At 34.9% G+C, this 24,418-nt stretch overlaps 2 protein-coding genes and 1 long non-coding RNA gene across 18 annotated transcripts; 1 reads left to right on the top strand and 2 right to left on the bottom strand.

The window, feature by feature from the left end:
- Positions 1 to 26: 26 nt before the first annotated feature.
- LOC129573790 (uncharacterized) lies at positions 27 to 9,151 on the bottom strand. 3 transcript variants are annotated; one of them, XM_055454893.1, is made up of 4 exons: positions 8,935 to 9,151; positions 8,717 to 8,849; positions 1,455 to 1,829; positions 27 to 1,273 (listed from the first exon to the last, which is right to left on the bottom strand). In XM_055454893.1, the coding sequence occupies exons 2-4, from the start codon at positions 8,816 to 8,818 to the stop codon at positions 1,064 to 1,066; spliced, it is 687 nt and encodes a 228-aa protein (XP_055310868.1). In that variant the 5' UTR covers positions 8,819 to 8,849; positions 8,935 to 9,151; the 3' UTR covers positions 27 to 1,063. The 3 variants fall into 3 exon arrangements, with proteins under 3 accessions (XP_055310868.1, XP_055310865.1, XP_055310867.1); XM_055454890.1 differs by having other exon boundaries at positions 8,717 to 9,145; XM_055454892.1 differs by lacking the exons at positions 8,717 to 8,849; positions 8,935 to 9,151 and adding an exon at positions 3,026 to 7,247.
- A 313-nt stretch (positions 9,152 to 9,464) lies between these two features.
- On the top strand, positions 9,465 to 24,335 carry LOC129573776 (lysine-specific demethylase 3A). Of its 14 annotated transcripts, none has more exons than XM_055454801.1 (17): positions 9,504 to 9,812; positions 10,028 to 10,437; positions 12,267 to 12,450; positions 12,535 to 12,789; positions 13,153 to 13,329; positions 14,887 to 14,976; positions 15,042 to 15,264; positions 15,342 to 15,932; positions 15,994 to 16,248; positions 16,345 to 16,385; positions 17,447 to 17,518; positions 17,592 to 17,806; positions 18,338 to 18,538; positions 21,446 to 21,660; positions 21,724 to 23,194; positions 23,256 to 23,483; positions 23,581 to 24,335. In XM_055454801.1, the coding sequence occupies exons 3-17, from the start codon at positions 12,307 to 12,309 to the stop codon at positions 24,098 to 24,100; spliced, it is 4,698 nt and encodes a 1,565-aa protein (XP_055310776.1). In that variant the 5' UTR covers positions 9,504 to 9,812; positions 10,028 to 10,437; positions 12,267 to 12,306; the 3' UTR covers positions 24,101 to 24,335. The 14 variants fall into 14 exon arrangements, with proteins under 14 accessions (XP_055310774.1, XP_055310782.1, XP_055310776.1 ...); XM_055454802.1 differs by having other exon boundaries at positions 9,513 to 9,812; positions 10,065 to 10,437; XM_055454803.1 differs by having other exon boundaries at positions 9,572 to 9,812; positions 10,076 to 10,437.
- On the bottom strand, positions 10,955 to 11,351 carry LOC129573799 (uncharacterized). The gene is made up of 2 exons (XR_008688632.1): positions 11,171 to 11,351; positions 10,955 to 11,092 (listed from the first exon to the last, which is right to left on the bottom strand). It is a non-coding gene; the product is annotated as an uncharacterized LOC129573799 (long non-coding RNA).
- Positions 24,336 to 24,418: the final 83 nt, after the last annotated feature.

Here is a 24,418-nt window from a genome sequence, read left to right as displayed (position 1 = left end):
CTCAATCCATAAATCAAAATCCAGCGTTTAGCATTAAAGTTTTTTTTTAACAAATATCGATTGCTCCGTTGTGTGAACACCACTAATTGATACAGAATTTTTTCCTCTTTAATTTAAAATCTACCATTTTTCTTTTTCAGGTTATGAAAAACACCCTTTTGTACAGTCTATATCAATGTCGTTTTAAAGTCTGTCAGCATTTTCTTGAGATTTTACTTTGATATAAATTTTAGTATAAAAGTAATTTGTGGTATAGATGTCACATCGTAATACATCGGTACATTGAAAAAATATGTTAGTTTCATGTCATTGACTTTTGGTAAAAAGTAATTTCCAATTTGCCTACTAAATAGGCTAGGTAATAGAAAGTAATTTAGAACTAGTATGGAAGTAATTTGTAGAGTGATTTGCCCCTCGCCCAGAACAGTTTTATGTTTGATTTGATATTAATTTGGAGGCTATTCATGTAATTACTGTTCAATTTTCAGTTTGCATTCCCTTCTAAGATCAGAGAAAAACTGGTAATCACTGTCCATAGCGGTTCTTTTCCACTTGAGTCGAGCCTTATCTATCTTTTTTAATTTACTTCTTAAATCAAAGTCAAACCAGAAGGGGTACTTTGATTTCTTCCCGGAAACTGCGGTATGTTTCTGAATAATGCCAATAAGTATGGAATAAAATTGTATCATGCTAAGGCAAATATATCCACAAATGCTAATGAATGTGTGAAATATTTTGTGCTATTGATATACCAGAAAATAAAAACCTATGACTCTTGCAGCAATATTTAGCCATATTCTGATGCGGTACTAAACGAGTTTCTCGAATTTGTCTTTGGTACTGATTCTAATAGTATAACGGAATTTTCATTTTCACCTATTGACTATGAAATACAAGGTTTAATTGAAAATCTTCAAAAACCCTTTTATTATTCGTTGAATATTTCTTTTAAAACATTTCTTTAATATTTATTATTTATTTAGTAAATTAATAGTACATAGCTTCTGTAGGTTTTTGAAGATTTTCAATAAAACCTTGTATTTCATAGCCAAAATGAAAATATTTAGCCATATTCTGACTGAATGGTTATTGAGAACTGTCCTGTAATGGTGCCATGATACCAAATCCGTGTGTCAATCAAAACTGCATCGCCTGCTTCCACATAGAACGAAAAACTGGAGCACTTTGAATCACATTCTGGGGTGGGGCTTATGAACCAGGTTTTATTGCCTTGCAGTTGAGCTTGCCACATCAATCTTGGAATGTAATCTAGCTGTATACATAATGTATATGAAGACATTTTTTCATACAATATAAAGTCATCACAAAATCAGAATAGTTTCATTGATATTCATAAACTGAAAATTTTAAAATAAATCTGAAACCGTTTAATAGTTACATTTGATTTGATTTGATTTGATTTGATTTAAATTGAAATGAAAATGGATAATTACATGCATTACAGCGCCTTCGCCTTCGCCAAGGAAAGTATAGTCTGTATTTGGTAGCTCTGCATCGGTTGGCAGAAAGTGTGGCCGAGGATAAAGTTCGCGTAATTCTTTCAAGATATTTGGATGGCAATTCGAGAAGCCAACGTACCAAGGCGGGTTGCCACTGTTGACATCCGACTCAGGCATATTAAAGAACTCATTCAACGTAGCGAATACGGATTTGAAAGGCAAAAATTGGCATTCATTACTAAAATGATTTAAAGCGTCAGGCCATCTGTTGTAAACTTCCTTCAAATATTGAAAAGTGAGTTGTTTCCGAGCTTTCCAATCCATAAAAGCATTCTTGATGATCATCGGTTGCGGTAAATAGGCGTATCGCTTTTACAAAAATCGACAGATTAGATAAATGAACAATAATAAATAAATAAATGGAATCGCAATGCCCCGGGACCAATTCCAATCTGAATGTTCTTCTAATTTCTGATGTTGTTACAATTTCTTCAAAAAACGCTGTATAAAACCTTAAATATAAAAACAACAACATACTTTGATATATATTGAGGAGTATTGTGCGCGAAGCGATAATGAAAAAAGGACAAAAGGACCACATTGAAGCCATTATTGCTAGGGGCTAACCACGGATTTTTTATTGACAAAATCTGTTTTTATCGCCCAATTTTAATGACATCCGTAAAAAATTGAAAAAATCTGTATATATTGAATTTTATCGTTTAACCGTTTGTCTGTAATGTGGGGTCTGTATGACCCCAGATACTCTAAATTCGCTATAACTTTTTAATTTCAAGTTTTATGATGTTATAATTTATTGACATCTTCAATCTAGTTGAAACACGTATTTTGAGCACTTATTTGTCAAAATCGGTCCATAAAAACCCAAGATATTCTGACTTGAAGAGAAGACTTACAAATGCTGTAAGATGGGGTCATATGGACCCCAAATTAAAGTGCCCATATTATTGCTAAAATCTTATTTTATCTCATTAAATCAAGAATCTTTTTAAAATCTTCATTTTGAGCCATATTTTGTTCAGATACGACAAGTAGTTTCATTGTTTCGATCACTTCCAAATGGCACCTAAATTGATGAAATTCCAGTTTTTATCGAATTATTACATCTTATTGGTCCATATTTTTCCATGTATAGCTCTCACCAACTCGATATTATACTTATTTTATTCCTTTTGATACGCCCTTTCAAAAAACATAAACTTTTTTCACAAATATTCATAGATTTTTTGAAAATGAAGCAAAATAACGTCAAAAATGTGTATCTGCCAAATGATTCAAGATAGCGGACTAGTACGATGTTTTTAAAATCATCATATCTAAGTAATTTTTGGGTCAATATTGACAAAAATAGGCTTAAAAGATGAAGAATGCCGTAAATTATTGGATCAAAACGATATTTTTGAGAAAAAAATTATTCTTGTTCCATTTTTATCGATTTTTTGTTGGGGTCCATATGACCCCACATTACAGCATTTGTAACTTTCGACTTATTACAGACAAACGTTAATATCGACTATAAACGTTTAATGTGCTGACGTTATTACCTCTTCAAAAATGCTGGAAGTGGGTTTTGGTGGATCCTCAGGATCGTTTAGTACTGCTCCCGGTTCTGGAAGTGGATCATCAGGATGGGCCAGGGCATTGTCAAACCCAGTCTGGTCCATCCTGAAGATCCACCAAAACCCACTTCCAGAATCGGGAGCAGTTCTGAACGATCCTGAGGATGCACCAAAATCCGCTTCTAGAACAGTATGCATTCGTTAAAGCGAAAAAATTACTGCAAAAATCGGGCAAAATCGACTAAAATGTGATCATATCGGAATTTATTTGTTCAAATGATAAAAAATGTTAAAGTCGGTCATTATTGGTTATTTTTAAAACCGTGGTTAGTCCCTAGCATTATTGTTTATTTAATGAATGCTCTGAATGTGTGTAACCAGGGATCGAAAACGGTTTGACGTTTCTCATACAAACCGATTTCGGAACGGTTTCACTGCTTTGCTCTCTGTTCATCGGAGCGAACCATATCAAGCGGAACGTTCTGAGAATGGTTTGTATGGGCAACGTTCAAGCGGGTTGTCACTGTGTTAGTGTCGTATACTAATACACGTAAGCATAAACGTTTCTGTGTGCCATACAAACCATTTTTCAGAACGTTCCGAATGGTTTGGTTTGTTCACACACTTAAACCAAATATTCGGTTTGGTTTGGTTTCGATCCCTGTGTGTAACACATTAGAAATGATTATGATTTTATTAATCTGTGGCGGGATTCTGAAAAACGTTCCAAACATTTTCTCAAATTTTCATGTGAAATGTGAAAATTTTATGAATAAATTCCGTTGTTTTATTTTCGATTGTGATTTTTAGCAAAATCCTAATGTGGCTTCACGAAACAATAGTTTCAATGTCACACGAAATTTTTGGTCCCAAATTCGTGATATCCATATGAATTTACATGGTAAGTTAGTCACAAAATCCAAATGTACCAAAAAATATGCGCATATTTTTTTTATGCCATAGCATATATCTGGCGGATAAGTCAAACTCTGTTTTAAAACACTGATATTTTCAATTAGTCAATGTTTGAATTAAATTTATGTGGATTTTCAAAATCTCATGTTACATGAATCTTCACTGCAAGCTAGGGGCTTCACGCGATTTTGCAGAACGCAAATAACTCTGAAAAAATAAAAATAATAGTGAATCAAAACTTCAACCAAAAATTTGAACCACTTTTGAAGGATTTTGGCAGATTTTGGTGGATTAAGGTGAATATTGGAACATTTTTTGACTATACAATCTGCACAAATTTACTGGTATGCACGTCAATCTCAAATATCTATGTATATTTAATAATATTCATTAGACTGTAATGTCAAAAAATGTTCCAATATTCACCGTTATCTACCAAAATCGTTCAAATTTACGGTTGAAGGTTTGATTCACTACTATTTGCTGCTATTTTTATTTTTCATACGTATACACGTAAATTTGACATATATATGTATATTCAGTAATATTCATTTGTCGTTCACGATGAATATTGTTGAATATACCTGGATATTTCGGATTTGCATGCATACCATTGAATTTCCAATTACTTGATGCGTGGGGATATAAAAGATGAAAAAAATGATTTTACCCCCTAGACTGCAAGTGAATCCTACCTATTGTTTCTCTTTTTGAATTTACTTTTAATTGGCTTCATCAACTCTTAGTTGGGATGGTATTTTTCAATAAATAATGTCAAATGAACGATTAATTCAGCATATCTCCACTCGGTTCATCGAGCATATCTGGCAGAAACTCTGCTAGAAACCAGTTTTGCGATAGGATTTTTCCAAAAATAAAATATTTCATCAAAGACTTTCGTGAAAATATTCACACGAAAGGTTACAGTGGAATGTTGCGAAAATAGAAATCACATAGAAAACAATCAATCGAATTCGTTGTTTTGAAAATCACAAATGTTTTCACAAATCACACGAAAACTTGTGAATTTTTTTTGGAGAGTGTTTAGAATCCCGCCAGTGTTTATGATGTTTTTTTTTTGCATAAATTGTCTCAATATCTGATCAAAGTGAGAACAGATGGAAAGTAAACTATGATTGATTTTAAAACTTTCATTTTTTGAACACTATTTAATCAGTTTGTTGACGATAATGATCGCCCCAAAATGAGCCACTTCCAAAGCTAATATAGCTTAACTGTTGTAATATGAAATGTTTCATTTGGAAATAAAAATGGATTGCTCATATCATAATCACACGCAAACAGAGATGACTTTAGCGCACCCGAGTATTTTTGTTGTTTTCTCATTCTACTTTGACCAAAAGATTTTTTCGTTATAATATTTTGTGTGACATAATAAAGAAGAGCTTAGACCCGGTATTCGCATTGTGTGGTCATATGCACTTAGTAATTACGCGCATTCTTGATACTGCATAATTTATGAAAAGAGCCAGGTTTTTAACGAGGCGAGAACTGAAAGATTACTAAATCGGTGTAAATTATTATTATTATAAATTGATGTAACAGTCTTGCACTCTTTTCCGGCCAAACACTTATTTAAACCTCATTATATTCAGCCAGAGCTTGGCGGTGTTAAATAAAACTAAATGAATGTGGTTTTTCAATAACTGTTCTTTTTTATGTTACACAAAGTATTGATACAAAGTTTTTGTTGGCCAACAAAAAGGTAAAGTATAACGAAAAAAAAAACAAAAAAAAACAACACAAATACTCGCTGTAGCGATAAAGTCATCTCTGCACGCGAAAATTAAAAACCTCGCAAATTAGAAATAACACCTGGAAATTCAATTCTAATTTCTTAGGAGTTCCAATTTGCCGCGAACCGTATTTAAACTTCAACTTTATTAATTTAACATATTTCTAATTCAGCTAGCAACTTGAGCTCAGAGCTACCTGCCCTAAAATTTCATTGACTATCTATCTAGCAGAAAACACATTACAAAAAAGTCCTCAAAAAGGATTATATAAGGATGTACAAATACTAAGAACGGACCCCTCAGCTCTGGCAGGATCCCTATATATTTACATACATTTGTATGGGAATATGTGATGCATTCAAACAAAATTTATTGATATAATTTTAGCACTATGATCATAACTTTCCCGAAGACAGATATCAGTGAATAATTGAAATTTCGTCCAAAAAATGGAAAAAAAATTGTCGTTTTTCTCATTTTTTTGGCCGGTTTTGAAAATAAAATTATAAAAAGGTCCAAATCTGTTATCGTCTCCAACTTTGAAATTTGATTTTCGTCCAAAATTATTCGAAATTCGTCCAAAATATTTAGAAAATGGTCCAAAATATTTTGAAATTCGTCCACAATTTTTCGAAAAATGAATTTGGATTCATGACAAAAGCCTACCTTTTCTTCACATGACTCTCTTAGAAACAAATGGTAAGTAGAAAGAATTGTATGGTTTTGGATGGTGCAACTGCCATGCAGCTATTTTACAGAACAGAGTCATTCCATGAATACTCAGCTAGCTTGCGTGTATCAGCTAAATTTTGCTGAAAATTGGACCGAATCTACATGCTCTTGTCCATATTTCATGCAAAATCCAATTTGCAAGCACACCCTCGCAATCGCTTTACTCAAGCGTGTAGTTTTGTGCATGCCCGAGTCTAACCCCTTAGTTCTCGGACAGAAGCCGGAACGTGGCCAAAAATCAAACGTCAAATCGACCTTGCACAAGCCAAAAAATTGGTTATTGTAAACTCGAAGCACTCTACAATCAACATGGATCTGCTTGAACTGACGTAAAATTTTTCGTCAATTTATCTACCGGTATAAATTGAATGATGACTTTTGCAGTCCTAGAGTCACAAACTAAACGTGTAATTACCTAACGCTTCACATAGCCTTTGTCCTTTTGGAAACGTTTACCAAAGGTTATTCTGGACCGTTTATCATCTGACCACTTACCAAGCATTTCCATCTTGATTGTATGATATATATTTTTATGTTATTTCAAAGAGATACTTTTTAACTTCATTCAGCCACAGCTTGGCTGTGTTAAATAAAAAAATAAATAGATATATACAATACAGATCTGCGATCATTTTCGAAAAAGTAATAGTACAACTGATTTGTGAACATTTACTCGATTTATTTCAATTGAACTACGGAAATAAATTCAAAAATCAAAACCATACAATTCTTTCTACTTATCATTTGTTTCTAAGAGAGTCATGTGAAGAAACGGTAGGCTTTTGTCATAAATCCAAATTCATTTTTCGAAAAATTGTGGATGAAATTCAAAATATTTTGGACGATTCTCTCAATATTTTGTGCGATTTCCGAAATATTTTGGACGAATTTCGAATAATTTTTCACGAAATTCTAATTTCAGAGTTGGAGACGAAAACAGATTTAGACGTTTTTATAATTTTATTTTCAAAACCGACCAAAAAAAAAAATGAGAAAATCGACCAAATTTTTTTTTCCATTTTTGTAATATTTTTTGAACGATTTTATAAAAATTTTGGACGGTTTTTTCATTTTTTTGGACGATTTCTGAAGCAACCGATATCACTTATCTCTTATCAGTTCCGCAAAATACGCAAAAACGGGAAAATCGCGAAAAATCCTCTTTCTCATTATTCGCGGAACTGATAAGAGATAAGTGATATCTGTCTTCAGCAAAATTTTAGAGCAGGTCAAGTACTACAATTTTTGTGAAGATACCATCTCTTATAAGTTCCCTGATAAGAAAGAAATCAAGTTTTTCGCGATTATTTTTTGGGTGCTTTTTCTGGGAGTGATATGTTCAGCGATGTTTCTTATCTCGCTAAGATCTACAAATTTCCCCAAGAGAGCGAAATTCTCAGCCGTTTAGAAGTTGAACTTTCGAAAATCGCCGATTTTTCGTACTTTGGGGGCTCCTGGGGAACCGCCATGTGAACTGGGGGAAGTTATATTTGTACTATTCGTAATCATTTGAACCCAACTATCGAATCCTGGTGGAATTTTGCAGGGATCGAAAACGGTTTGACGTTTCTCATACAAACCGATTTCGGAACGGTTTCACTGCTTTGCTCTCTGTTCAAGCGTGTTGTCACTGTGTTAGGATCGTATACTGATACAAGTAGGCATAAACGTTCCTGTGTGCCATACAAACCATTTTTCAGAACGTTCTGAATGGTTTGATTTGTTCACACACTCAGACCAAATATTCGGTTTGTTTTGGTTTCGATCCCTGGAATTTTGTGAAAAAAATTCTGAAACACTCATACGTTTACTGTTCAGGCAAAGTTGTAGTACTTGGTCTGCCTTACCACTTTGCTGAAGACAGATATGCTTATCTCTTATCAGTTACGCAAAAGATGATAATCAAAAACACCATCCGGTTAGCGGTCTTCTGTGGTTCTTCGCGTATTTCATGTAACAGATAAGAGATAAGTGATAACTGTCTTCAGCAAAATTGTATGGCAGATCAAGTACTACAAGACTTTTCTCAAGACGTCACTTCGTCATCTCTTATTAGTCACGTGAAAAATGAGATGACATGCATAGGCATACCTTATTCCCATACAAATGTATGTAAATGTATAGGGGTTCATCCAGACCCGAGGAGTCCGTTCGAAGGTTTTAAAATTGGTGTCCGTTCAAGGGGTTAATGAAGAAAAAATTATGCTAATCGCTATGAATATTTTTAAATTAACCAGATTTGTGCACACATGCCAGTTCAAACAAGAATTACCAAAAATTCGGCTTTAGTTAAATTCGGCTTGTTTAAAATCAAGGGTCCCTCCACACCAGCACAAAATTCACATCCAGATATTGGTCTGGTCGCTTCATACATTAAATAGTTATTCGGCAAAAAACACCTCACACTTAACAAATATTGAACAGTTGAATAAAAGCTAATTAATCCAACCAATAAACCGAAAATCGTTGTAATATGACTATATAGATTACGTTTCTTCTCCTCGGTATGATATCTTGAATTCCAATCTATGTCAGACAATTCGACAATATTGAAGAATTGATATTTTAAAATATTTTCTCGCAAATTCCTGATTTCACGTAGAATGGGCTTTGGAAATCGTCTCCAATTTGTTTTGGTCGACATTACTGTGTAAGTGTATAACAAATTTTTAATATCATAATCACTCTTTTCGACAACTGCGAAAACAATTTTGACATTAATGACAACAATTAATGACAGAAAAGAAAAGAAAACCAATCATAGATGGCTCTTCAAAAATTGCCATTTCAACGTTAAATTAACTTTTTTACTCTTTTAGCTCATAATATATAGCTCTCGTGTATCCGGAAAATTTTGTTCATTATGTACATTGTACAATGTACAAGCGAAGGATAATGCTATGAACAATGAAAAAAGAGCGTACAAACACAACCAAATCTTTGTTTTTTAGGTTCACTTCAAGAAATATGTATCAATTCATCGGTTTCTTATATATGAAACACATGCATACTGATGCATTCAATCTCGGTCACTTCGATACAGTGACGCTCACTAAGTGAAGTGAGGTTACTTTGAATGATGTTTACTTATTTATATAAAGATGCAATGTCGCTTTCAATTCACTTTTTCCATCTTCATTCGCATATTAGTTAGCCGATTGAACTTACGCTCTGTCCTCTCGTTCACACAATAACATCAACAACAACAATAATATCTACAACAACTGAATACATCCACTGTAGCAGAGCCTGTGTGTCCTACTACTGCCTGTGTATTAATTCATGGAAACATGTGTGTTTGTCTCAATTGCTGTTGTTTTAACAAAGTTAATCGGCTTTCAGTTGTTAGCGAGATTTTATTGTGTACGGTAAGTTTTATGCATAGGAAACCAAACAGAGAAAAAAAAATCGTTGGGCAGAACGAATTGAAAATATTTTTAGATTTATATACTACAAGCACTATAACATATACCGGTTATTCGTGTTGATTTAAAGAAGTTCAAAGTAATGATGATAATAAGTGATCTGAAAATATTGTGAATCCAAAGGGAAACAAAATGTCAGTCAAAATTTCGTAATTTAGTGTCTGAACAGCACTGATGAATAATAATTCAACACAGCAATACTGCAGATTACAGTGTTATCAGCGAGTGAACAATATTTGTTATATCATTAATTGCGGAAAAAACAGTGGAATTGAAGAATTCACACACATTCGAAATGAAACAATGACGCAAAAGAAGTGAATAAAATAAAGTTATAAAAAAAATCAAAACAAATTTTGAATTATTATTGTGTGCTTTGTGCAAACAATATTTAGCCGCGTGGCTGAAAAAATATCATGAAGTAAATGTTTTCCTTGTTATTAAAACGACATATTGATAAAATATCATCAAGCAAGAAACGCCGCACGCAACGTATAGTATGCGATCACGTATCTACGTTCAGCTAACACTTACTTCTGTCAAAAAGATACGAAAAAAATTTGAGCCGGTAAATGTTAACCTTGTGCTTCTATATACTTATACATATTCGTTTATTCTATTATTGTGTGATGCGTCTATGCTACATAACTGAAATGACTACCATTTATAAGAATGCATTTTAACTTGTAATAGCCATTTTTTCTTGCATAAGTCATTGATTGACAATAAGATTTCTTCATTTTAGTTTTATTACCAAAGACTATATCGTAATCAACAGCATATGCCAAGTTCACCAGTCAAAAAACTTACCCATTCATTACATTTAAGATGATGCATATAGAATTGGATGAACTTGTTGAGCTGATACAAAAGGTTGTGTAACAGATTTGCAAATAATAATGACAATCAAATGCGGATTAATATATATATATGCATAAAAAACAAACAAGTTGCGGATAATTTGTCAAACCTCATATTCAAAAGATGAAAAGAAAAACAAACAAATCAACAACCAATAAAAACATTGGTAACAAAAATAGATACTTTCAATTTATTTTTAAATAATGTGAGCGGAGACACGGACATATTTTTCAAATATTTTATTTACCAAACATATACTATGCTCCATACTTCAACTCACAACTTTGAAAAAAATTAACGAATATTATGAAAAGTAAAATGATGGTTTTGGTCTAATCTCGATTTCGTTGATTTAGAAAAATCTATAAAAAAATGTTGACTTTTGTAGAAAAATATCAGAAGCTAAACCATGCAATTCATTACTATTTAGATTTATTTACCTTTTATTCTGACATTTCAATCGAAATTTGTTAACAAACACAAGAATTGATTTGACGTAAATTTAATTCAAGTTTGTTATTTCTCAACACCCAAATATCGTTCAATAGATGGACTATACAAACTTGAAATGATAGTGATAGGACCGAACATTTCAGTGAAGAACATGGAAATGCGCTCCTGATAAACCACACACACACACACACACTCACACAAACACAAACATACATTATTACTTTTAACAATAAAATGATATAGCGTTGTGTAGCGGCGGTTGTTTGAATGACTACAGATATACACTCTTTCGGATGTGTGATTTGGTATAATTTTTTCTGTGCCCTAGAAAAACCTGTTTAGCAACTTCACACTGTACGTGTTTTGCTTTGTGAACACATCAGAAGTATCTGAAGTCAGTATTCGCAGAATTTAGTCTATAATTGAATGCTCTAAAACGAAAAAACAGCACATAATTCTTTTAAGTGGAATGAAATTTCATTTATAATAGAAAAAACTATTTTTTCTACGCTGGTAAACTGTTTGTTCTTTACAAAATGAGCTATAAAATACATGTATCCAACGGAAAATCACAAAAGAAAAAGAAGGAAATATAATGCATGGATCCATGAAATATGAATATTTTCCGCGCTTGGAAAAATATAAACAACCATACACACGCAACAGGTGCACTGCACGATTACGTGAGATTTACTTTGTAATAAACAGGGATAGGATCTAGCATTTTTCCAAATAATTGTATAATTTTATCAAAATGAAATTTGACTTTTTTTCATTAAAATTGGTAAAAAATAAGACACATTTTTTTTCCAAATGTGACATTTGGGACTTTTTGTATAATTTTACTTTTGATTCTTAAAGAAAATTGACTAATAACTAGTCAAAGCTTTTATTGCAAAGAAATAATCAAATATTTTTGAAAAGGTGGCAGATTAGTTCCGAAAATGTCTGGCCTAAGAGTATGAGAAATTCAGCGCCCGATTTACTTTGGAAAAAAAGAAATCCGAGATTTGATTTTTGGTTTCCCAGTTATATTGCAGAAATGTCAATTGAAATTTACAAATGATTTTTTCTTTTCAACAGGATTTTAAATGAAGTAGAAACGTAAGAAATTGAAAGCAGTATGGAACGGAACAGAATAATACCAGAAACAGAACGACAACAGAAGCAACTCCAACAAGAACGAGAGCGACAAGAGAACCAATGCAATGCAGCGCTGGCCGTTAAAAAACATTTTGAAGAATCTCTACGGCGTGCCAAAGAAAAGGTACAAACTATAGTTGGCAATATATTGAAATAAACTGGTTGAAAGTTTTAACTGTTCTTTTGCATCTGTTTTTTTTTCTTTCAGCAAATGCAAGCATGGACAATCAATTCTATTCCTCCGACATCTCAACAGCAGCCAACTTATCAGCAACACTATTTTATATCAAATCGAAAATCACCTTCGTTAACACAAACAATGCCAATCAAAGTTTCAGAGATTTCAAATGAATTTCCTGTAAAGCGCGTATTTCTGACACAAAATAAAAATTCCGCATATTTTAATAGTAAGAACAATATAAGTAAGGAACAGTTTCACCAGTCCAGTCAAGCTACTCAAATTGTAAGTTTCAACAGTTAATTATTGTATTAAAATCTAGGGGTTTCATTCAAGGCTTGAGAAATGTGAATATTTGTGAATATTGTGGATATTTTTCTCATTGAATCATCGTCAAAATTTCGATTATATGTGAATGTTGTGAATTTTGTGAATATTTTGAATAAAATTTCCAAGATGGCGACGAATTCAAGATGGCGGCTGATGAGAACGCCTGAACTGTCAAATAAGAAAGACTGAATATCTGTGAATATGAGTGGATATTCTGAATTTAGCTCAAAACACACCGGAATTCATGAATTTTTGAATGATAAATTCCCCTAGAATAAAATGATGAGATCGAATTCTATTTTGTGTCAATTTGTGCAGATTGCTCGAACTCAGAAGCCGGAGTATAATCCTACACGGCAGGACATCGGTGAACATACAATAAAAATCACGCCCGATGATATAACCGATATAAAAAACGATTCAGCTTCCTCTAATCAAATACCTGCATTTACTGGTTATAATTATACAACAACGATAGATTATAAAGACCTTAAGGTAGGTCCACAATAGGAGGTTGGCAAAAAAGCACTGCACATTTTCAAGTCGATCGGATAAATTACCTGTGTCTCATTAAAGGTGTCAACGGACGAGCACCTTGTCCGTCCGTCCGTGAAATTTTTTTTGTCCGTCCGTCCGATCAACGCTGAACGGACGGACGGACAGACAAGAAAATTTCTAGCGGCTCTGAACGGACGGACGGACGGACAAAAAATTACGTTTTGTCCGTGTCCGTCGAAAAATTTTCATTGATTTTTGACGTGAAAATAGGTTTGAGCTGTTTCAAATGGGAAGCTAATTACAAATCAGTTACTAAAATTTTTTTTTTTGTATTTTTTGCGTCAAAAATCAATGAAAAACGAAATTTGTTGTCCGTCCGTCCGTCCGCCAGAAATTTTGTTGTCCGTCCGTCCGTCCGTTCGTTCAGGAACCACGGAAATTTTGTTGTCCGTCCGTCCGTTCAGGATCCCCGTGAATTTTCTTGTCCGTCCGCCCGTCCGTTCAGCGTTGATCGGACGGACGGACGGACAAAAAAATTTTCAAGAGCCCTGGACGGACGGACGGACGGGCTAAAAAGACGGACAGTCCGTCCGTTTGACACCTTTATGTCTCATCTCCGTTCAATTTTGGAGCTTAGGTCCGAGGTAATTCCACCAAATCATGCGGTTGAAAGTGGGTTACTTGTGATGTTACAATCACCAAAAAATGTAATCCCAGAAAGTTCGAAGCCATAAAAATATTGCCATTTTTGCCTAATTCCCTGATAAAAATGAGAATATTTCTATAGGAGCTACCCTTAAATCATTTTCGATTGCCTTCAAACTTTCAGGCCAAAGCTACACGATTAAACGCTATCCGATTGGGTTGAAAATTGTGTACAATGTATTTTTCAACACATTACAATCGGTGTCACAAGGATTGCCTGTGGTATACGTAGGTAACTATTTATATTTTGCGCCTAACCAATTTTTAGTGTTGCCAGATGCAAACTGGAACTTCCATTGGAAAATTTGACATTTTTTAGGAATAAATACGTTGACAGATCGAAAAAAAGTTTGCCCCTTTGGTTACACCAGCCCTTCAAAGTGTGGTCCTACCCCATTTTCATACAAAAAAAGTTTTGACGAGTTAGCCATACTGAGCACCTTCTGAGGACAACTTGAACTGCCATTGTGTTGCTTATTGATTGTGACTAACAAACACATAATTACTGGGATCCGGCCATACTTATTGTCTTCACAATGGCAATGAGTAAAAATCCCTAAAATTTCCCATACAAATGGACCTCACTTTGAAGGGCTGGTGTAACCAAAGGGGCAAACTTTTTTTCGATCTGTCAACGTATTTATTCCTAAAAAATGTCAAATTTTCCAATGGAAGTTCCAGTTTGCATCTGGCAACACTAAAAATTGGTTAGGCGCAAAATATAAATAGTTACCCTCGTATTGCTCTTGTAACAATGTAAATCTTTTTATGGTCAACCTCCTATGAAAATGAATTAAAACATGTGAAATTCGGAATTTCAATTTAAAATTCTGTTCTCATTTGAATCAGCCATCATTATCCATTCAACAATCAATCGGGGTCATAGTCAAACATGATATCTCCCAAAGAATACACGTAGCGCCTCAAAACGTTGAAAAGGTGTGATTAACTATACGAAACTATATTCGGAAATATTTGAAACTGTAAATTGTCTGTTTTCTTAGATTCAGCCACATATGCAACATCAAAATTTACCATCGCAACCAACAGCATTACATAGAATATACTCAAACGATTCAACAACGTTGCAGTCGCGTTTGCCTCAGCAATTACCTCCATATATGAATGCACAATCGAAACCAAGGGTTTCATCGCCAGCACCATCAAAAATTTATGTTTGCCCCGAGTTAAAAATAAGAACATTGCAAGAACGAAGATCCTTCACAGGTAATTGATGAATAGATTCCCCCTGGTATTATTATTTGTGAAAAAGGTTCACATTGTTTTATTTACCAAAAAAATAGAACCCCCGCCGGCACACTCAAACTATTTGTTACCCCAGCATTCGCTACCATCACAAGATTTATCTCTGCCGAACGCAACATCAGAACAAGCATCGACATTATCATGCTCGCCCAGGATCCACATCCCGATATCTTTGGAAGTCGCAAATGCCGTCCAATTGAAACCACTTGACCTGGGCTTTTCTGATCGTCATCGAAATGATGGCGTAGTGGTTCCAACTGAACAGACCGTGCCGCCGTTTGCAGCAGAATCCAATGAAAATGCATCTAATGACCTTATCCAAACATCTGTGGGGAACATAAAAATGCCACACATAACTGTGGTAACACCACAAATACATTCTTCAAATTCCATGAAACCAAATGATGTGGATGATAATTCATCTAATTTGATTAATAATGATAGAGACAACAGTGAAAAACACGATGATACAGAAGTAATTTCAAATAGGTTCGATGGTGACGATAAAAGTCCGACTGATGATAAATTCGCTCGGCATTCGTCAATCAAAATTCCAAGTCCAAGCTCATGGCCAAGTCCGAATTCAATGCAAAGTGCACCAACAACAACTGATTATGAGAAAAGTCTAGGTAATAAATTACATAAGAGCATTCTCATAGAATTATTTTGAATATATTTGATTTCTTAAAGATATTACAGTGGTTGCACCAATGCACTTGAAAAAGGCATGGCTTCAACGACACACCGGTGCAACTAGTACAGGTGAAGAATGTGATAATACCATCAATTCAGCACCGACCACTTCTACTACTACTCCAGCTTCTACTGCTAGTACTACAGCCAATTCGGCTGCGGTCAAAGAACAAGAAAACCCCTCGAAATCATCGTCAAATCCTTCCTCGAACATATGCAAATCAAAATTGAACAGCATCACTACAAGAACAGGTAACGTATTCTTAGCGAAGCTTTCTGAATAAAAATGTCACTGTTTTGCAAATAAATGGACCCTTATAATAGTTGATAATAATTCAATAAAAATAGGCATTACTGGACAAAATTCCGATTCCAGCAGTTCAGATCAGGTGAGTCATACAGCAGAGACTGGTGAGTCATTCAGTTAAAAAGAATGCATGTTTATTGAAGTTTATGGATAAGTAACTTTAACAAAAAATAGTACATATTGTCTCATTGAGATACTTTTATTTTGTACAATCGTCAGATTAAGTACGCTTTTCTATCAGATTCGTATAATCGTATTTTGTATACCGGCAGAATTTCGATAACCTCCAAACACCATGGCATTGCAATGCACGAAGATATGCTTATCAAAACTATCTTTGCCTTTCTTGTTCGCATTTTTCTGATTTCCTTTGATTATGTCCAGCAATGTATCTAATGAAAAACAAAACAAACATGTATCATTGCCATGCATTGGTTACATTTCTGTGAAAATTTCTACATGGTAACACATCCCATCTTAGCTTTGAATGCCCTCAAAAATGATTGGAATTCAATGTGTTTTGTCGACTTTGTCCGAAATACGAATAGAGTCAAATTTTTGGATGCGCCTTGCCAAATATCCATGGTCTTTGGAACGAAACTATAAAAATTCAAATTTAAAGAATGATGCGTTTTTCAACGTCTCTCCAATAGATATGAAATTTTTAGCTATAGATGTCGCCGATGTATGGCATCATTTTAACATTTTAACACAATTTTCGTTTACTGTCAAATTTAGTTTATTCAACTCAGAACTCAAGTGCATTTTTGCATGCTTATTAATTTCAAAGAAAAATATTCTCATTCATGTATTTGTGACCATTGTTTGTCGATACGTATATTGAAGGAAAAAAACTTACTGAACGAAATGTGGACGCTTGAAAAAAAAATCAATATGTGGTGAAAAATGGAGAAAAATCTAAAAAATGAACATGTATTTAAAGTGCATAGCATTCTGTCCGTATAAATTTCAATAGTATCTGATATTTGCACACATAAAACCGGTTTTTTCCGTCTAAGCAAACCTATTTCTCCATTGGTGCGTCGATTATGGGATCCAGATGCATGATTTATTCACTTATTCTACCAATAAATAACTAATTTATTATACATAGAAAAGAGTTAATCGTGTTGTCATTTGCAGACAGCAAATATAGTAAATCGTAGAAGTAAACGACGAAAAATTGAGTTTTTGAAGTCTGCCGAAAAAAAGAAGGTATAATTTTAAATACTCTGGAAAATCTCTGAATAACTAAAATAAATAATTATGAATTTGATCAAAATTGCAGGCATCACAAGGTACAGGTATTGCAAGACGTGTTGCTAGTGGAAGTGATAGAGAGAGTGGTGACAGTGATAAGGAAAGTTTGTCGGACAATAGTATGGAAGCATCTCAAAGTAAAGAAGTTTTCAATGATGTTGGCGAAAATAGCACCGATGCTCCTGAAAACAAAGAAACAGGAGCAACGCGGAAACGAGGCCGTCGCCCCAAAGATGTTATTGTGTAAGTGCACGAAGCGTATTATGCGATCAAAAGTCTCCGGAATGTATTATTGAAGCCGCTTACGATAAATGTATTTTCCTATTTGAACGTGATATATCAATGTGGTGTATATGATCCCATCTTTTGTGGTTTGACGATTCTTCTTTTTTTTTGTTTAAATCAATTTGAAAATGAATCCTCCAGAAAACCAATGGAAATCATAACAATGGACCGCGGTGCACACAAACACACACGCTTGCGTCTCGCAGTGCACGGTCGTTCGTGTACAGAAAGTGCGCGCGCGCGCAAACATGTATTTGCACAGCGATGTTGTTGTGCACCGCGTGCCTCTTAGCTATGCTGGAATAGAATATCTATCCTAGCATTGAAATATGCATTCAAATTAAGCACGGATGTTCGTTAAGGTTATATCAGTTCGGAAGAAGGAAATACTTAACATCTTTATCTCAAATGGTTCAAATCACAAATTCCGGACACTTTTTGATCCCATGGTATTTCAAAATTGTTAATCTATTTTATATTATCCATTAGAAAGAAGAAAAAAATCACATACACCAAAAAACCACCGTTATTTCAGTTGAAAAGAACTGGTGAACCTTTCCTGCAAGATGGGTCTTGCTTTGAAGTGGCTCCGAAATTGTCAAAGTGCCGGGAATGTCGTTGGATTGCCAATCAGAAATCGAAGAACACATCAAATATATTTTGTCGATTTTTGGCTTTCAGAAAATTACGGTAAATTTCAAATAATTCTCTGTTGAATCGTGTTCTGGGTGTTATATTTTCCTTACACAGTGCAACACATGATTGAGGGACTCACTTTAACCAATCGCTTCTGAAAGTACTCATCAAAACTAGAAATTCTGCATCATTCGTTTTGCCAAGTTGGTTGACAGGTGAATTTATATGAATTTTTGCATTTTTGGCTCAAACTGGATTTTGAGCACTTTTGCGATATTTTCACAAGGCTATTTCTCGGTAAACCGTAAGGAATATTGTTTTTGTGTCTTCAGCAAAGTTGTAGGTAATGAATGGGAAAAAAAAATGCAGAACAAACTTACCCCCAAAAAAGCATCTAGGGCCTCAAAATCCCGAAAATGCCCATTTTTCACCATTTTTTACCATTTTTCAACCATAACTCACAGCGTATCCAATTTTTATGGCCACTTTTTTCAGCAATTTTGTAGCCAACATATAACTGGACGACTTTGCTGAACATACTAACCCAGAAAAATCATGTTCTATTTACCTTTTTGGCTCAAAATCACTCTTTCGTACCAAAAATGGTCAATTTGTTGAGAATTTTGGCCTATTACATGCAAATATCTATATATCTTTCCACATTTTTTGGTTGAATTTTCGTTAAAGTGTCTCTGCGAATAACGTGAACTCGTTTTTAAGCTAATTTAGTGGGAAAAATCACTCATTTGGAGGGAAATTTCGAGTTTTGAACCGATTTTTGAGCGTTTGGTGGACATTTGGCCAAATGAAGTCATGACAACAGCCATATTTCAGTTTCTAATGTATGCCATATTAAAGCTTATGTTCACAGCTAAACAATAAGGCCAATACGATTCACCTATGATGTCCAGTTTTGAAGTTATGGCTCCCCAAGTGATGACATGTCAACTTTTTGCACTATTTTGGCACTAAATATCACTTGAGCAGCCATAAGTACCCTACCAGACGACATAGGCATGTGAAATTAGCCTTGTTTTTCAGCTAAGAACATCTGCTTTAAAATGCCACACCGGTTAAACTGAATTATATCATATGCCATGACTCACTGTTCAAACCACCAAAAATTGTTCCAAAAATCAAAATTTTTCCAAAAAAATGAATTTATTTCCTCTCAAATATTGAAAAAACGGTACATTCAAGCTTATATTATCTGTACCAATGTTTGAGTAATTTTTAAAGATGTTTTTCAATGTATACGAGTGAAAAATTTGATTTTTGGGACCATTTTTGGAGGTTGTGGTGTACATTGAGGCAGATTAGACCATGACAGATGATATATTTCAGTTTTGCCGGCATGGCATTTTAAAGCAGATGTTCTTAGCTGAAAAATACGGCTAATGCGACCTGCCTATGACATTACCGTTACCCGGTCTGACGTTTTTGCGTCATTTGGTCTCAGGCACTAATTCAGAATAAAAGGGAATAAGTGACTCATTACGCTGAATCCCCGAACTTTTTTGTAATCCTTTTATGAATGCTGATTTTAGTTTGGAATTTTAAAAGTAAATATGTGAATGAAATAATTAAATGAAAATGACAGAAAGGAAATATATTTTCTCACTTTTTTATGAAGGTATACCTTGGTTATGAATGATTACCATATGCAGTGAAGAACCATTGACTTTGGTTCATATCGACGAGCTATATCCAGATGATCTCGAAAAACTGTGACATCTCACAGTTCTTCCGATCGAATATCATGCACAAAATTGAAAAAATGAGCCTTATTTACAAAATTTTCACCTAAAACTCTGTTGTAATTTTCCAATTTTGAGGTGGTTCGCTGTAGGACTGCATTCGCGTTGTGGTGTCTGAGACACGGCAACGCATTTCGCGCATAAAAAAAACGACGTTGTGTCTGAAACTTTCACGTCGCCGTGTCTGAAGAAATCAGACACGAATGCGCATAAAAAAAGGACATTGTGTCTGAGACCGCATGACGTTCTGCCGTGATATTTAGTGCCAAAATAGTGTAAAAAATGAACATGTCATCACTTGGGTAGCCATAACTTCAAAACTGGACATCATAGGTGAATCGTATTGGCCTTATTGTTTAGCTGTGAACATAAGCTTTAATATGGCATACATTAGAAACTGAAATATGGCTGTTGTCATGACTTAATTTGGCCAAATGTCCACCAAACGCTCAAAAATCGGTTCAAAACTCGAAATTTCCCTTCAAATGAGTGATTTTTCCCACTAAATTAGCTTAAAAACGAGTTCACGTTATCCGCAGAGACACTTTAACGAAAATTCGACCAAAAAATGTGGAAAGATATATAGATATTTGCATGTAATAGGCCAAAATTCTCAACAAATTGACCATTTTTGGTACGAAAGAGTGATTTTGAGCCAAAAAGGTAAATAGAACATGATTTTTCTGGGTTAGTATGTTGAGCAAAGTTGTCCAGTTCCACGTTGGCTACAAAATTGCTGAAGATAGTGGCCATAAAAATTGGATACGCTGCGAGTTATGGTTGAAAAATGGTAAAAAATGGGCATTTTCGGGATTTTGAGGCCCTAGATACTTTTTTTGGGGGTAAGTTTGTTCCGCATTTTTTTCTCCCATTCATTACCTACAACTTTGCTGAAGGCACAAAAACAATATTCCTTACGGTTTACCGAGAAATATCCTTGTGAAAATATCGCAAAAGTGCTCAAAATCCAGTTTGAGCCAAAAATGCAAAAATTCATATAAATTCACCTGTCAACCAACTTGGCAAAACGAATGATGCAGAATTTATAGTTTTGATGAGTACTTTCAGAAGCGATTGGTTAAAGTGAGTCCCTCATCCATGACCGAAAAAATGTTGCACAGTGTTATTTTTGGACCAAGTCACAACTTTTAAAATAATATATGGCAGCTTACCCAACTTATCCTTAATAACTTATTTTGAACAGTTACACTAAAACAGGTATGTTAGCAATTGCTGGATTTTCCGACCCGTATAAAGACCCAACAGACGAGGATCTCAAACTCTGGATGCCTGACGCAGATAATCCACCAAAAAATTTGGATTTGATACAAGCTCGGTTTCTGCTAGCTAAAGTTGCTGATCAATTTTGTGATCTCTTCTTTCAAGAGAAAATGGCAATGCCAGAAAACATGTCGAGCAGTAAGTACATAGACGGAGTACAAACTAAACACACAAAATTGACCAAATTTTTCATCCGTTTAGGTAAAGTAGTGGCTTGGAAGCGCGTCGTTCAAGGTGTGCGTGAGATGTGTGATGTCTGTCAGACCAGCTTATTCAACTATCATTGGGCATGTAGCAAATGTGGTTTTGTGGTGTGCATTGACTGTTACAAAGCTCGAAAATATGGCGAAAACAAAGTTTGGAACAATGAGTGGAACAATGGAGAAACGGATGAATACTCATGGCTTTTTTGCACGAATCGGTCAGCTCACATCCAAGAACGTTTGATGTTGACGCAAATCATAGCTGGTGACTCATTGCAGGTATTGGCTCGCCGTATCCATCAGGTTCGAGCTCTTTGGAAAATTCCGCAGAACTGTGCATGCCTAATGAGTCGCGAAGAACCGATCAAAGCAACAAATGGGGTCTGTAAAGAATTAATTCAGTCGATTTTGAATGACAACAAACTGAACCAATGCGATAAGGTGATGAATTTTAGCTCGTCAGATTCGGAAACAAATTGTATAAAAACCGAATGTGATGCTAAAAAACTAAATGAAACTGCATTGACGCAAGAGGTATACAAGAGGGAGAATCTACAGCAATCATCTGAACGGAATGAACAAAAAGTTGAGGACGATTCGAGTGATGATGGTTCATCGTTAGACGAAAACCATTCGACTCTTAGAGATCTTCTCATTGGTCCCACATCTAATATGGCAGCAACTTCTTCATCTCCTCCAAACGAGCAATGCGATGATGAACAACAATTAGTCAACACAAAATCGGCAAAAATTTCGCACAAACAACTATTTGATGAAATGATGGCTAATACATTAGAATCTGTTAAGAAGAAAGTGGACAATGATCATTTGATCGTTAAGAAAAAAGCAGACAACATTTATTCACATTCACAAGACAATGAAGATTTGATCAACCTTGACTTGATCAGCAATCAACCTCGTCGAAATCGATACTTGCCGATACGTGTGATGACTATGGCATTGTCACAGGAGTTGTATCCTGACGTTAAACACATGTGGCTATGCGAGGGAAAACTCTTACGATTACTTGATCCAGCGGACAACGCGAATAATCTAAAAATTTTCCAACAACAATGGAAACGTGGTCAACCTGTCCTCGTATCTCACGTTGACAAATGTTTGAACATTGATTTGTGGCGACCAGATTCCTTTTCAAGGGATTTTGGAGAAGATGGGAATGATTTGGTAAACTGTTTGACCGGAACACTTGTGCCAAATCAGCCGATGAAGCGATTCTGGGATGGTTTTGATTGTATCAACAAGCGAATCAAGGATGAAAATGGCGAACCTATGCTTTTAAAGCTAAAGGACTGGCCACCTGGTGAGGACTTTTCGGAAACTCTACCAACGCGGTACACGGATTTAATGAAATCTCTACCACTTTGCGAGTACACAAAGCGTAATGGAAAATTCAATCTTGCGAGTCGATTACCTGAGTGTTTTGTAAAACCTGATCTAGGCCCCAAAATGTAGGATGAAAAAAAATGTTCTTGGTTGTGACCAATAACTAACAATAATCATTCCAATTAGGTACAATGCTTACGGATCTGCGTCGCATCCAACAAAAGGCACCACAAATTTGCACTTGGATATTTCCGATGCTGTCAATGTCATGGTTTATGTTGGAATACCAAAAGACACTGCCGATAACCATGATTCAATAATAAAGGAAGCATATCGAGCGATAGACGAAGCCGGATGCGATATTCTGCAACGGAGGAGAGTTAGAGAAAAAAATGAACTTCCGGGGGCGTTATGGTAATCATATCATTAAGTTTTATTATGTTTTCGGTTACTAACTCTCTCTCTCTCTCTCTCTCTCTCTCCTCTTTCACACATATTTGAAATGTATTAGGCATATTTTTGCACCACGAGACGCAAATAAAATACGAGATTTACTTAATAAAGTTGCAATCGAACGTGGCGAACGACTGGAGCCAAGTCATGATGCAATTCACGATCAAAGTTGGTACCTTGATAGCAAACTTCGTGAACGTTTGTACAGGGAATACGGTGTCGAGGGATATTCAATTGCACAATGCCTTGGTGATGCCGTTTTCATTCCTGCCGGTGCACCGCATCAAGTACGCAATTTGCTAAACTGCATCAAAGTTGCGGAAGACTTCGTATCGCCGGAAAATGTCTCCGAATGCTTCCACCTTACACAAGAATTTCGATCACTCTCAGATACTCATTCAAATCATGAAGATAAATTGCAAATCAAAAATATCATTTACCATGCTGCTAAAGATGCGCTGAGCCTACTATCCCATGTACTCGATGAACGAATAGCAAAAGAACAAGGATTTGATTTAAAACAGGCAATCAAGCAAGAATTCAGTGATGAAAGTGATCTTGAACGTACTGGCTTCTAATTTTATCTTAACGATCATCAATAAGTTGACATTTTTTTGCGCTTTGTGATATTTTGTGTCCGTAACAAATTAAAATACGGTATAAAAAGTTGTTTTAAATTTTGCATCTTTCCAATATTATATGGTCTCATCATATGGATTTGTATTTCTTTTCAAAAGTGTGATACTGAAATAAAACGAAATATTTGAAGCTTTTAACATAAAATGTACAAAATAAAAATCTTATCAGTTTAAATACTTTCGAATATGTGTATTATTTAAATGAATAACTAAAGATGGAGAATTTGCCGCCAGATGGCTCGCTGTTTGGGGGCGCTG

This window comes from Sitodiplosis mosellana, unplaced genomic scaffold (assembly GCF_009176505.1).
Source record: "Sitodiplosis mosellana isolate CC-2019 unplaced genomic scaffold, AAFC_SMos_1.0 Smas_scaffold_6102, whole genome shotgun sequence".
NCBI classification, from domain to species: domain Eukaryota; kingdom Metazoa; phylum Arthropoda; class Insecta; order Diptera; family Cecidomyiidae; genus Sitodiplosis; species Sitodiplosis mosellana.
This window is presented reverse-complemented; position numbering and strand designations above follow the sequence as displayed.